This window comes from Micromys minutus (assembly GCF_963924665.1).
Source record: "Micromys minutus genome assembly, chromosome: 1".
In the NCBI taxonomy this organism is placed as follows: domain Eukaryota; kingdom Metazoa; phylum Chordata; class Mammalia; order Rodentia; family Muridae; genus Micromys; species Micromys minutus.
The window spans coordinates 26,233,838-26,246,946 of record NC_137969.1 but is presented as its reverse complement, the minus strand read 5'-3'; the positions used below and the strand labels follow the sequence as shown (position 1 = coordinate 26,246,946).

Sequence of the window (13,109 nt, the reverse complement as noted above, 5' to 3'; positions counted from 1 at the left end):
TTTTTGTGTCATACATTCTCAGTTTCCAGATTCATTAGGCAAACCTGCTGTTTGGGGATCTTTTGTTACTTCTCTGAGTGCTGTGGGATAAGTTCAGAAACAGGTTGTTAACCAGTCAGTCAGAAGGGCAGAAAACTTGTTGAGGCCAGGCACAGTGATGCAAGCCTTTAATCCCAGCACTCAGGAGGCAGAGGCAGGTGGATCTCTGTGAGTTTAAGGCCAGCCTGGTCTATAGAGTGAGCTCCAGGACAGCCAGATCTATATAATGAGACTCAGTCTCCCCAAAACAAAACACAACAAAAGAACACAAGCAAATCTCCATACGCTCTTCTCTGATTGTTGTAGAGTAACATTTTTCTGAGGTTACACGGGAACGGGTTAGTGTAGTAATAGTCCTTTGCCATTCCTGTTGGCAGCAGGCAGAGGAGGCGGCTCCTCCAGGGTGTGTGTGCTCCTGACTCTGCAACTTTAGTTGGTGCCTTTGCTTTTGAAATCTGCCTTGGCCATAGGCCCTGGCAATGTAGTCCTGGAATGTCTGTGCACTACTGAAAAAGACCTCTCCACCTCTGCTGCTGTCTGCTCAGGAAGATGGAGGCCCCACTGGGCCAAGTGGTACAGTCTTATGTCTGTGTGCTCCCAAAAAGCCCCTATCTCCCCTCTGCCTGATGTGTTCCTGGGAGGAGGGAGGTCCCACCAGGCCAGGCTCCTGCAAACCAAGTCTCTTTGGTCTACAGGGGGAGCTGGTGACGGCCTCCAAAGCCATCATTGAGAAGGAATACCAGCCTCATGTAATTGTGAGCACCACAGGTCCCAACCCCTTCAACACGCTCACAGACCGAGAACTAGAGGAATACCGCCGAGAGGTGGAGCGGAAGCAGAAGGGCTCTGAAGGTGAGTGCTCCCGAGGTATGGATGTAGAAGCTTCTCTGTGTGAGTAAGGTCTTGTGCTTGTGCGTGAAGCACAAATCTTGTTTGGTTAAGACCTGAGCAGTATATCCTTATAGTCCTACTCTAGTCTTTGGGCTGCAAGGAAATAATTACAAGGTTAAACACACTGGGAATGGTGCTTGTCAAGATGGACTTGTGTAAGGCACACTCGGCAGTGGTGAGTCCCAGACACATGTATACCATCACAAACAGGGTAGAGGGGTTCTGCTAGAGACTGGCCTCTGCTCTTCCAGGAGCTTCAGTGAAAAGCAAGTTAGAGGATTCAGCACTAAGGTTGTTCTTCTACCTGTGCAGTGCTGGCCGTTTCTATCCATTTGATGTTACCATTTGGATTAGTTATTGAGAAAGACTGCTTCAATTCTATGTTTAAGCAATACTTTTTTTTCATGCAGTGTTTCTGCCAACGTTTCCCTGAGAAGAGGACTCCTATGTCATTGATTCATGGTGCAGGGCAGACACCGTTCAGATGCTGTGCACGCAGACATCTGAGCTCCTCCTTAAGTACCTGGGTAATGGGCTGGTTCCCAGTTGCTCAGGAAGACAGCCCACAGCTGGGAGGAGTGACCACTATGGGCAGGTGTACACGGCAAAGTCTGGAATTGGACCAGGATGAGGTTTTTGGGCCTCAGAATTGAGGCTTTTGTTTAGACCATGGTGTGCATGCAGGTGAATGTCCTCATTACAATGGTTCTCATAGCTTGGGCCTTTTGACATAGTCTTTTTCTCTATAACCTTGTCCTGTGAGCTGGAGAGATGGCTCAGTGGTTAAGAGCAACCATATGGTAACTCCCAACCATCTGTAATGGGATCTGATGCCCTCTTCTGGTGTGTCTGAAGATAGCAACAGTGTACTCATATACATAAAACAAATCTTTAAAAAAATGACAGACATTAATAAAATATCTTTAAAAAACAAAACCAAACCCTGTCCTGTGCCCATAGGCTATGAATCATAAGACTGTGAATGCCCCTATCTAGGGGTGGTCCAAGGGTGTGAGTTAGTGTGCTTGCTAACTTCCCTAGTGTGTTCCAGACCATGTCAAGAATAGCGCTGCCTGCTGCCATGGCTCTTTTTCCAAATTAATTTTGACAACACTGGTCATGATTTTTGTCAAAAGTTACAGAATACTTTCAAACAAGAGTAACAGGGTAAGTGTCAGAACTTGACAAAACAAGTCTCTCCAAACCTTGAAGCCTAGATCCTTACACTGAGAATGAACAGGAGCAGGCTTATAGGATGCGGGGCCGCATCACCCTTTCTTCCTGAGTTTTCTGCTCACCATACACTGGGAACCTTTCACCGGTACTAGGAGGAGCCTGGGGCAGAGATGCTTTGCTCACGAACATTCACGCCATGTCCTTGAAGCCAGGAACTGAGCTACATTCTACTCCTTTGTGCTGAATACCAAGGGTGCACCTTAGCTGTCCTCCTAGGCACAGCCATGCAGACAGTTCTTAGTGTAGAGGGCAAACCACCCTCCTGGGCTGTAGGGTACCAAATGATGACAGTCTCACTTGATCCAGCTTACCCTTATTTGGTCATGTGCTAGATTAAGTACTGCATTGTGTGGTTGCTGAAGAAATGTGAGTTATGAAAAAAGTAGTTCCTCAGATAGTATATGATGGCAGAAGTGGGAGTGCCCTAGGAGCACACACACCCCACCCCAGACCTTGCTTGCTATTGGTGCAGCTCTTGGCAGAGGGTGGAGCCTGCTGGAGAAGGGTAAACCTGGGCTGTGCGGAGGAGCTGTTTCCATAGTTTTCTAAGGGACATCAGTATCTTTTGTCCTGGAAGGCCAGGAAAGCTGTTCACCTGACAGAGTTGAATTTGTATCAGAGACCCTGATGAGCTTAGGACAATGGTCAGTGTTCAAAGTAAGCACACATAATGGATAATAAGGGAAGTGTTTTATATAAGAAACTAAAATCTTAAATAGTTCTAGTGTGACTTCCTGGTTGACAGCGTATGGGTATTTTGTAGCCGGAGGGTCTTCTCACTCACAGACCTGGTCATCTTAGGAAACCCTCTATTGAGAGAAGATTTTTATATGAAAGGTGGAGATTTCAGCAAAATTGAAAATAATTGATATATATTTTCCTTAAGTGAGACGGAAGCTTGTGGTTTTCTGATTGAGGCCCCAGTTTTCTACATTTGTTCCTTTCATCAGTTCAGTATAGTTCACTTTAGAAAATTAAAGCAATGCTGGAATCGACAAGTCTGAATTACTGCAGGCATCTGGGATGATCCAGCGCTCAGGCTTGCTGCACAAACCTGATGAACTTGGATCCCCAGAGTTCACGTGAAATCCAGACACAGTAGCACATGTGTCTGCATTCCCAGGAGAGGCCGACTCTCCCAAAGCTAGGGGCCAGCTAGCTTGGAGTATGCAGCCACACACAACAAAGATGAGACCCGTCTCAGAGACTGTGGAAGGTGAGGACTGACAACCTGGTCATCCTCTGACCTTCACAGATGCTCTGCATTGATTTGTGTGAGTACACATAACAGATTATTTGTGGGAAACATTTTATATAAGACACTAAAACCCTCAGTAATGCTAGTGTGACTTCCTGGGTGGCCAGCACAGGTGTTGTTTGTATCCAGAGGGCTTCACACTCAGAGGACGTGGCCAACAGTCAGTCACATGACAGCCCTGACTGGAAGAGTCTCTTTGAAGAATTAAAATTATTTTATTTGTGTGGTATTAATGTCGGTAGGTGCCATGGTAGGTGTGTGGAGGTCAGAGGGCAACTTGTGGGACATGTATTCGCAGGTTTTAATTCGGGTTGTTGGGCTGTGTGTCAGTTGCTTTTGCCTGCTAACCCATGTTTCTGTCCTGAAGATTGTCTTTGTAAGGAGAGTGGCTCATGCCTATAGTCTTAGCCTTCAGCACTTAGGAGGCTGCAGTAGGGTCAGTGCTAGTTGGAGGCCACAGCTGGTAGTTCTTTGAAACTCAGTCAGTACCTCAGTTGTGTGGATAAGAGCAGACTCCAGGCTGGGGGCCTGCCTTGCTTCCTGAGGTGCATCCTGGGTATCTCTGCATCCTGAAAGGGGCTGGCAGGCTGGCAGGTGGGCTGCTCTGCTGCTAAGGAAGGGGGATAGTCCTATCTTCTCAGTCTGCACACCATATACTCACTTTACTTACATCTGTAGAGAACCTGGATGAGACAAGAGAGCAGAAAGACAAGAGTCCTCCAGACCAGTCAGCTGTCCCCAACACTCCTCCCAGTACGCCCGTCAAGCTTGAAGAAGGTGAGTCCTGTGGTGAGGCATTGTGGCTGCCCTGGTGTGAAGGGTGCATGGCCTGTGTGCGCTGGCCATGGAATGTGGCCATCATTCCATGGCCATGGATGAAGTGTGCATTTCCACAAAACCAGTGCTACACAAAGGTCTGGAAACCAGCTGTTTCTCCGGTACCTGCTCTGTCCGAGGCAACCTGAGTCAAGATAGTTTGAGCTGTTTGTGAGTGGGGGAGGGCACCCTTCAGGGATGCTGCCCACTGCCTTGTCATGTCAGTTTTTCCCTTTGCCTGCACACTCGCAGCATTGACCAGAGTCCGTTGACACCTCGGTGCCTTCAGATGTATGTGGGCTGCAGGACTCTGGGCTTGCTGCACTAATCAGTCCTCTGAGAGAGCTGTGTGTGCCCCCTCTGCCTCTCAGGCCACCGCATGTATGTGTTGTGTGGTTTGACACGTGACACGTTTGTCCCTTAGTCTCCCATGTTCGTGTATGTCTCCTGGCTCCCCTCACCCCAGTCTGTGGTCTATAAGACTGGCTTGGCCTTTCTTCTTATGTAACCCAATGGCTGTGACTGAATGCATAGATTCTCTACTTGTGCTTTCTTTCTTGTGGCCGCCTTACAGCAGGAGACGGATGTGCTAAAGAGTACCTGTTACCCTAGTAAGTACCCGCGCCTGCCTCTGCTCTAACCAGGTGCTTGCGCTGTGCCTTGCTTTCCTGCTTCTATGTTGCTTATGTTTTCTGTATATCCAAATAAAAACAGAAGACCTCATTAATATGACCAGTCTCTCAGTGACCTACTTGGTCACTAGACTGCTAAAGGGTGGCGTCAGGTTCCCAGGATGCTCCTGGCCCTTCACAGTGCTGCCCAGTATACATACTCTGGGCCTCAGAAAACTCTAAACTTCTAAGCATAATTCTTGATTGCTTAGTGGTGTGCTTTTGCTACAAAGGGTCAGGAGTAGATGCCGACTGGGTTCTGACAGGGTGAACTCTGCTAACTGGTATTTATGGAGGCTTGTTTGAACCTGTGCTTAAGTTGGGATTGACAGCTTAATGGGCTGGAGTGACAGTTGGTCTGCAGTGAGCTTGGCAGTGAGAGCCCTGGTGCTAGGGTGTATGGAGCCTTTGGGCTTGCATATCTACCTTATCCCGGGTCAGCAGGTAGCCATCAGGGTGCTCTCGAGGGGCTTCTCCAGCCTCCTGAGCTTAAGCACCCAGGTTTGAGGCTTGGAGCCTTCAGTGCCCAGGCTGCTCCTAATCCATGCTTAGCTTAGCTGCTCTTGGTTCTGATTTTTGGCTTGATTTTTAACTACTAAGTGGTTTTGGGTTGCCTAACATGCCTATTGCTTATAGTTGTACAGACTAAACATCTACAGTACTGGTGTCCCCTTGTCAGTGTAGAAATGTGTTGAAACCGGCCTTCACTGTTACATCTCTTTATGTTTAGTTATTTGAAGTGTGAGCAGCCTATCGTACAGTTCATTTCATAGCTAACCATAGTTTGATATTATTGCATAAGTGATCTCATAGTTGACTCCTGGTTTTCTATTGGCTGCTGTGGGGGAGACCCAGTGTTGTAGAACGGAATTTAGACTTAATTCCTGGACACTAATACACCAGCAAACCTCTCTTCCTTGTCCAGTAGAGTAACATGACCTGATGTGGTCTTTCTGTAGACGTGGCAGGCCATGGCTTCTGTCTGTCTGTTCTTCAGAAGGTCCTGGAACCGCTCTGAGATGGAGTCTACATCTAGCCGTAAAGTAGAATAGACCATGTGTCAAGTTTTTGATTTAGGGAATACCTAGAAACTACCAGAGGTTGGCATCTCTGGCCTGTGCTCTTATTTCCAGCTGCTCTGTCCAAATTTTAACTTATCTCTTCCATGGTCACCCATCAGACCTTCCCCAGGAGCCGACATCCAGGGATGACAGTGATGCCGCCACCTTCAAGCCGACTCCCCCTGACCTCTCCCCTGATGAGCCTTCAGAAGCACTTGCCTTCCCAACAGTGGAGGAGGAAGCCCATGCTTCCCCAGATTCCACTCAGCCTCTTGCTGAGGCTGACCCCGAGCCAACCTCAGCCTCAGCTCCAGGAGCTGAAGAGGTAGCTTCCCCTGCCACTGAGGAGGGGTCTCCCATGGACCCTGGCAGCGATGGGTCTCCAGGCAAGTCCCCATCCAAAAAGAAGAAGAAGTTCCGCACCCCATCCTTCCTGAAGAAGAGCAAGAAGAAGAGTGACTCCTGAAGGCCTGCCCTGCATACTGTCATGTCTAAAGGCCTGGCTCTGCCAGGATTCCCTCTTTCTGTCTTGTGTTCTGTCCTCTCGTATAATGGAATGCAAAAAGCCAAGACCTCCATGTAACTAGAGCCCTTCCCATGTATGGTCAGCCCCTGCACCAGTGCTAACCCAGTGTGTGCTCAGCCCCACTACCCTGGGCCTTGGGTTCTGTGGGGGAGTTGGGCTTAGCCTGCACCTGTGAGTTGTGCCCCCCTGCAGGAGGGGGACACTGAATCCTGGTCCTGGCTGGAAGGCATTGAAGGCTTCTGCCAGCTCTGGTTACAGCGTCACCCTCCTGAGCCTTGCCTCTCACTCTCCTTTTTGTCGTGAGTATTGAATTGTCTGCTCAGTTTCCCTCCACCCTGTGGAGTCTCAGGTGGCTGATTTGGACTCGGCTTTTGCTGGCATCCTCTGCTCCGTGATGTCAGTTATCCCCATACACAGGTATCCACATACCCCAGCCATGGTCTGAGAAAACGCTCTCATGTCCATCAGCGGCACAGGGCACTGTGGCTGCCTTAAAGACATGGGGTAAGCCTGCTGCCCTAGCAGTGAGCAACCCTGTGTATACCCAGCACAACGCTATGCATGGTCTAACTGGTGATCCCATGACCAAAACCACTTTCAGGCGCTCATAGTTGATCTTAATGGGGTCTTGGATTCCCATCTTAGGGAACAGATACCAGGAGGGGGAAGAGTCCTTTCTAAAACTTACTTTCAGCAGGTTTGCAATTTAGCCTACATTTTAACTGTGAACTTGAACAGGCCACTTTTTGCATTAGTTTTTGTTGTAAAGCCTGTGACAGACTGCAGCAGAACACTCTTGACTTGTGTGGGGAGGTTTTGTAGGGACAGGGACCTTAACTCGGTTTGAACGATGCCCTGGTTTTGATAAGGGGTAATTCATCATGTCAGAAGCCAGCCCTGGAGGTGCCATCTAATGTCTTGCATCATTCATGGAGCCCATGACCTCCTTGATTCATCCTTTATGAATTTTTATTTACCTTTCATCCCTGGAAAAGGGCTTGAAACTGCTTAGTGGGAAACGCCGAGTGTCAGGTGGAATCCTAAGGGGCCTTGTTCCAGGAGCTGCCACTGCCAGCCAGACTAGGAGTGAGGACGCCTGTTGGAGTCCTAGACACCCCTGCTGGGTGGGGCCTCTGTAGAGCAGGTGCTCAGTGCGGACAGAGCCCTGTGATCCTCCCAGTGGGGCACCAAGCAGGACCCCACAGCCTGCTGCACTGCTTGTCCCACTAGTCACCACGGTGGCCTGAGCTCTCACCTGGTCCTGAGTTCCCTCATCTGGACTCTTCCTCTTCCTCGTCCTTCCTTCTGGCCCTTCCTTTATCCCACATATGCAATGACTCCTCACTTTTGTAGTCTAACTCTTTGTATTACACATGAAATACCGTTGCATATATGGACAGACTTGGAGGACAGGCCCTGTGTGTCCTTTCCTCATTGTAACAGGTTTTACTCACAAATAAAAGTCTTTAAGCAGTTTCCTTGTCTGAGGTAGGAGCAGCTTTGTATTGTATGCCTTTGTTCCCTTAGTTTCTTTAGCTGTATGTATGTCTGTTCTATGTTGTGTGCATGGATGCCAGAGGAAAACCTGAGCAGTGTGTTCTCTACCTTATGGGCTCTGGGATCAACTTCAGGTCATTAGTTTTGGTGGCAGGTGCCCTCCTTGACTGTTAGGTCACTTTGCTGGCCCTAAAGTGGGGTTTCCTAAGTGTCCTGTGAGCTTTTCCCCCCTCTTTAAGTTTTTGTTTGCTTGTGTTTTTTGAGACAGGGTTTCTCTGTGCAGCCTGGGCTTTCCTGGAACTCTGTAGACCAGGCTGGCCTTGAACTCACAGAAATCCTATTGCCTCTGCCTCCTGAGTGCTGGGGTCAAACATGTACGCCACCATAGCCTGCCTTTTTAAGTTTTTTTTTTTCCATTTGTTTACTTATTTATATTGTTTTTTTTCCTACATATTTGTCTGTGAAGGTGCCAAATCCTCTAGAACTGGAGTTAGACACTGTGAGCTGCCATGTATTGGCCAGATTCACCAATAGCTATGAACTACTGGGGCCCCTTGTACCTTATACTTACAGTTGTCATTAGGGGTGCAGAATGGCCTATTATAAAATTTGGGTCTGGCAACTATCAATCACTGTTTGGGCAGGACCTTGGTAGGCCTGACCCTTCCCATTAGAAGTTAAGGTTGGGGTTAGCGATTAAGAGCTCTGGCTGCTCTTCCAGAGGTCCTGAGTTCAATTCCAAGCAACCACATGGTGGCTCACAACCATCTCTAATGGGATGCCCTCTTCTGGTGTGTCTGAAGACAGCAACAGAGTACTCACATTAAATAGTTATGGTTGCTGTTAAGTTGCTGGGGGAGGGGAGTCATTCACTACAGTGATGTGGCCCATGCTCCAGTAAATAACCCCACACCATACCCACACTAATTACATTCCAGTGGGCCACCAAAAAAAGGGGAGGGAATTGTTAGAAAGTGGTTTTTAATAGGGTAGTTATATGATCAAATAACATTTAGTATACAGTTGTCAAAGAAGAGTAAGAAAAAGAAAGGCACTTGGTACAAAATAGCTGCTTTATTTGGTCATTCAGAAGAATGAGAGATAAAAAAAATCAGAAGCCTAAAAGGCTTTGGAGTAAAAAAAGGGTGCAGCTGCCCAGACTTCCTGCTGGGTTGCCATCCTCAGAGAGGAGGAGGAGGTAAGTCTCTCTGGGCCTGGAGAAAGGAGTGTGCTAGGAGTGGAGTGGGCCTGGCCCAGATTCCCATTTGGAAGTCAGCTGGAATTGGGTGTGGCAGCTCAGCTACTCCTCCTTGAAAGTCTGTGCTGGATGCCTCAGCTTCCGCAGGAGTAAGAAGGGGAGCAGAAAGAGCGCGGAGCACACAGTGAAGCAGACCTGGGCCCCAGACAGCCAGTACACTGTGGAGAGAGAGGTGCTCACCAGACTTTTTACAGTCCTGTTCCCCTCAACTGGCAGGACCGAACAGAGTGGGGAAGACCGCAGGAAGGACTCAGCAAGTCTTCAGTGCAAGCCTGGAGCACTTACCTGAGGCGGCCACCATGGGCCCCACCGCCCTACCTAGGGCGCCTAGGCTCCGCAGTGTTCCCATGATTGTGCCTTTTTGCCCTGGAGAACCTGAGGGGGGAGGACTTGTCAGGTGCCTGTTGGCTTTCTCCTACCTTGAGTAGCCTTTGGAGGAGGGCTCTCACCATAACTGGAGACCATGGTGGACAGACCAGGCACCACAACAGCAGCAGCTGGTGGGAGAGGATTGGGAAGCGACTGTTAGCCCAGGAGAGGCATGAGGCCGTCTACACCAGCCCTGGCAGTGCCTACTCACCGAAGGAGTACAGCATCAGTCCCAAGCCCAACATGGGTAGTGAGTGCCCCCATCCAATTAAGAGGAAGGCTGGTATCAGCAGCAGCATTGCCTAGGGAAAACAGAAATCTCAGGGCTAGGTTTATGCCTGCCAGGAGTCGAGAGCACCACCTGTCCTCACTATCGAGGGATTAAGTCCCTTACCCTCTTCACAGCTGCAGCTTCTTTGCCAGGGCTGATCCGCCGGGCGTAGGTGCCCTGTATGGTGGCCATGGTGAGGCCGATGAAGAAAAACATCTTGCCCTGCTGCAGGCTAGGAGGTGGAGGGTGAGCACCCAGCCCCTTAGGCCACCAACTGCCTGGGGGATGGGCAAGGCCAGCCACAATGCTGGGAGGGGTACCACAAAGGCTTCCTGGACCTGGGGTCTGAGAACCTTGAAGCAGAGCCTAAGATGGAGACCTACCTGCTGAACTGGAAGCGCTGGTGTGCAAGGAAGCTGAGTGTGTACTCCAGACCCGAGAACAGGAAGAGGTAGAGGAAGTAGACGAGACCTAAACGGCGTAAGTTTCTGAGTCCTGCAATTCAACATAGACCACAGGTTGATCTTTGTTCACGCTGAGTAAAGACTCAAGAGGTCAGTCAGGGGCAGCTCCTTACTGTCCTCAGCAGGTGGATCCTGACTGTGAGCAACAGCTGCAAATCGAAGCAGGGCCAGGGGGCTGAGCAGGTTGGCAGCAGTGTGGAAGCCCAAGGTGACAGAGGATGCCTTCGGGAGGAAGTGAAGGTTGGCCAGGAGGCTGGGAGCACATAGCCTGGCAGCTGAAGGACTAGGACCTGTGAGGTAGTAGGGGCCAAGATCCAGGAAACCCAAGAGGTGCTGTGATGCCAGCAGTTTGAGGGCAGGCCAGTCTCCCCTGACAGTGGTACAAATACGAGGGGAAGCCCCTTCATACCCACAGGAGCCCTCTTCACCCTTCCCTGGACCTGAGCCTACCCGCTTTTCCTGGGGCAGTGTCTCTGGCAAGAAGCAGAAGATGAACAACATGTCGGAGACTGCAAAGAGTAGGCTGATCCAGGGCACCATTTCCATAGACAGGAATGCTCCGAGCATGGGACCCAGAGTAAAGGCCAGGGAGAAGGCTACCCCAATGACTGCCTGGGGAAAAGATGACATGAGCTAGGCATGGGGTCTGAAGCCCAGACATCAATCCTTGTTCCCTGGGTCTGCCCACTCACCATGCCTTGGCTGCGGGTTGGAGGTGAGCCCAGGTCAGCGACAATGGCTGTGGAGAGGCTAACGTTCCCCTTGCTGATGCCTCCTATCACCCTGGAGGCTAAGAAGGCCGTAAAGCTCCGAGAGGTAGCCCACACTGCATAGGAGATGGCCAAACCTGTCTGCCAATAGGTGGAGGCCAAGTGGCAGGATCGGTCACTTGAGGCCAGGAAGCACCCAGAGTAAGGCAGGCAAACCGGGCCACATATGTCCCCGTGCCTTCCCTAGGTGTAACATCAGGGGCCAGAAGGTCCCTCTAGAAGGAATGTGAGCTCACTGTCAGGGGACCCCCACAGCTGCATTCCCCATTCTCTGCCTGTTAGCAGCTGGGTGCAGAGGCTTACCAGGGACAACATCATCACCGGGCGCCTCCCCAGGTAATCAGAGGCAGCTCCGGTGAGTGGCGCAGAGAAGAACTGCAGGAGGGAGAAGGCTGAGCCGATGAGACCTGAGAAATAGGATCAGTCCTAGGGTGTAGACCACACTTAGCCCTATACTCACAGGCCTTCCCCTGAAGCTCAGGTGGACAAAAAAAACAAACAACCCAAAACACAGACCTTCCATTTAAAGGAGACGGGACCCAGGGAGGAGACGATTGATCAAGAGCCTAGGCGGAACTAGCTCTCTAAGAAAAGGCTGTGGGCCCCAGCATGGCACACAGCGACATACCTCCGAACAGGACGCTGTTGTACCTCTTCTCCGCTGGCATCCCGATGGCTGTGGCAAACCAGTCTACTCCATGCTGCCAGGAGCCATAGAGGGGGTCCTGGGTAAGAAGGAAAGCAACTCCAGCTGGATGAATTGGTGATAGGTTAGGCAAAGGGAGCGCTCCTGCCTTGGAGGAGGGGCTCACTTGTTCGCGGCGGTGACTCTCCAGCAGCTCAGGAAGCTGAGGCAGCAACAGGGTGAATGCCAAGAGGTCGAGTAGCAGGCCGAGGAAGATCACGACGATCACGCGGCGCTCGGAGGCGGGCCGAGGTCGTATAGGTGGTCGAGGAGTACAGCCTGCATCCCCTGCCCATCCCATTGTGGAAACTCCGACCCTGCTAGGGAAGGAGGGTGTGGTGAAGACGCCCTGTTTACCTTCCACTTGAAAACTCAATTTCCAGGTTCTTGCCAGACATAACGAAAGTGCTTCCAATGCGGTCCTGGTACACCCTTCAAGGCCCGACTCCCTTACCAACCTGGGGCAGCAGTAAGCTCAGGGCCGCAGTGGTCAGGGAGCCCCCTGTTGTGAACCGGGTAACGGGGAGAAACCCCACTTCCAGTCCTGTTCGTGCGTCACTTTGGCCTCTTCACACGATATCCAAACCTTTGCTTCTTACCTACCCACCTGGGACCTGTGCACGTGCGCCGCAGCTCCTGGCGGGGACGAACGGGTGGATGGATGGGGAAGCTCCCTGGATAGCGGCCACACCCCGGAGGCTTCGGAGCAGGAACCTCCTCTTCCGGGAGGTTGGGCTGTGGCGGGAACTGGACTTGGAGGCTCCCAGCAGCCAAGGGTAGGGGTGGCTTCCAGGCCTCCAGATTATTAGCACTCAGCGAAGTACTGAAGCAGTTTCTGCGCAGTTCAGTCTCCTTGGTGCTTATGTATCTTTCCAGGGTCTCATGTAGCCACGGTTGACCTTGAATTCCTGATCCTCCTACTTTAGCTTACTCTAAACCGTGCTGGAGTTGGGCATGGTGACACACACCTCCAGTACCAGCACTTATCGGAGACAGAAAGAACAGGATTCAATGTCACCCTCATCAATTACGAAGTTTGAGAACAGTCAGAGCAGAGCATGTGAGATCCTGTCTCTAAAACCCCAAACCAACAAAAAGACTAATCTTTTAGATAAAACACTCAAGTCCTGTCCCACTAATGCTGTTGTTATCTTCAAGTTCACACTGGCTTTCAGAGGACACACCAGAATGCACTCCTGGGTGATGAGCACCTCTAGCTGGGCTTTGTCCCACTTCTGGTAACACAGGACAGAATCTAGAGGCTCTACAAGCTTTTTCTTGGCATGTCCCTCCTCAT

General features: G+C 50.6%; 2 protein-coding genes across 10 annotated transcripts in view; one reads left to right on the top strand and one right to left on the bottom strand.

Moving 5' to 3' along the window:
* The window catches only part of ADD1 (adducin 1), a gene marked incomplete at its 3' end in the record, with an annotated part of 54,422 nt that extends 46,455 nt beyond the window's left edge, over window positions 1–7,967 (top strand). For 4 of the 8 annotated variants that reach the window (XM_080926615.1, XM_080926613.1, XM_080926614.1 and 1 more), the window contains 3 exons: window positions 735–891; window positions 4,103–4,201; window positions 6,092–7,967. In XM_080926615.1, coding sequence (XP_080782741.1) covers window positions 735–891; window positions 4,103–4,201; window positions 6,092–6,438 — 603 coding nt within the window. Of the gene's footprint in view, window positions 1–734; window positions 892–4,102; window positions 4,202–4,814; window positions 4,853–6,091 lie in introns of those variants that run through there. The other 4 variants (XM_080926619.1, XM_080926617.1, XM_080926618.1 and 1 more) reach the window with 2 other exon arrangements.
* A 1,138-nt stretch (window positions 7,968–9,105) lies between these two features.
* On the bottom strand, window positions 9,106–12,451 carry MFSD10 (major facilitator superfamily domain containing 10). Of its 2 annotated transcripts, none has more exons than XM_080920962.1 (13): window positions 12,271–12,451; window positions 11,940–12,129; window positions 11,756–11,852; window positions 11,431–11,534; window positions 11,050–11,208; window positions 10,808–10,969; window positions 10,471–10,579; window positions 10,277–10,388; window positions 10,017–10,125; window positions 9,834–9,924; window positions 9,703–9,750; window positions 9,539–9,628; window positions 9,106–9,411 (listed from the first exon to the last, which is right to left on the bottom strand). In XM_080920962.1, exons 2-13 carry the CDS (start codon window positions 12,111–12,113, stop codon window positions 9,296–9,298), a joined length of 1,371 nt encoding a protein of 456 aa, XP_080777088.1. In that variant the 5' UTR covers window positions 12,114–12,129; window positions 12,271–12,451; the 3' UTR covers window positions 9,106–9,295. The 2 variants fall into 2 exon arrangements, with proteins under 2 accessions (XP_080777088.1, XP_080777089.1); XM_080920963.1 differs by having other exon boundaries at window positions 11,431–11,519.
* Between the last annotated feature and the right edge of the window lie 658 nt (window positions 12,452–13,109).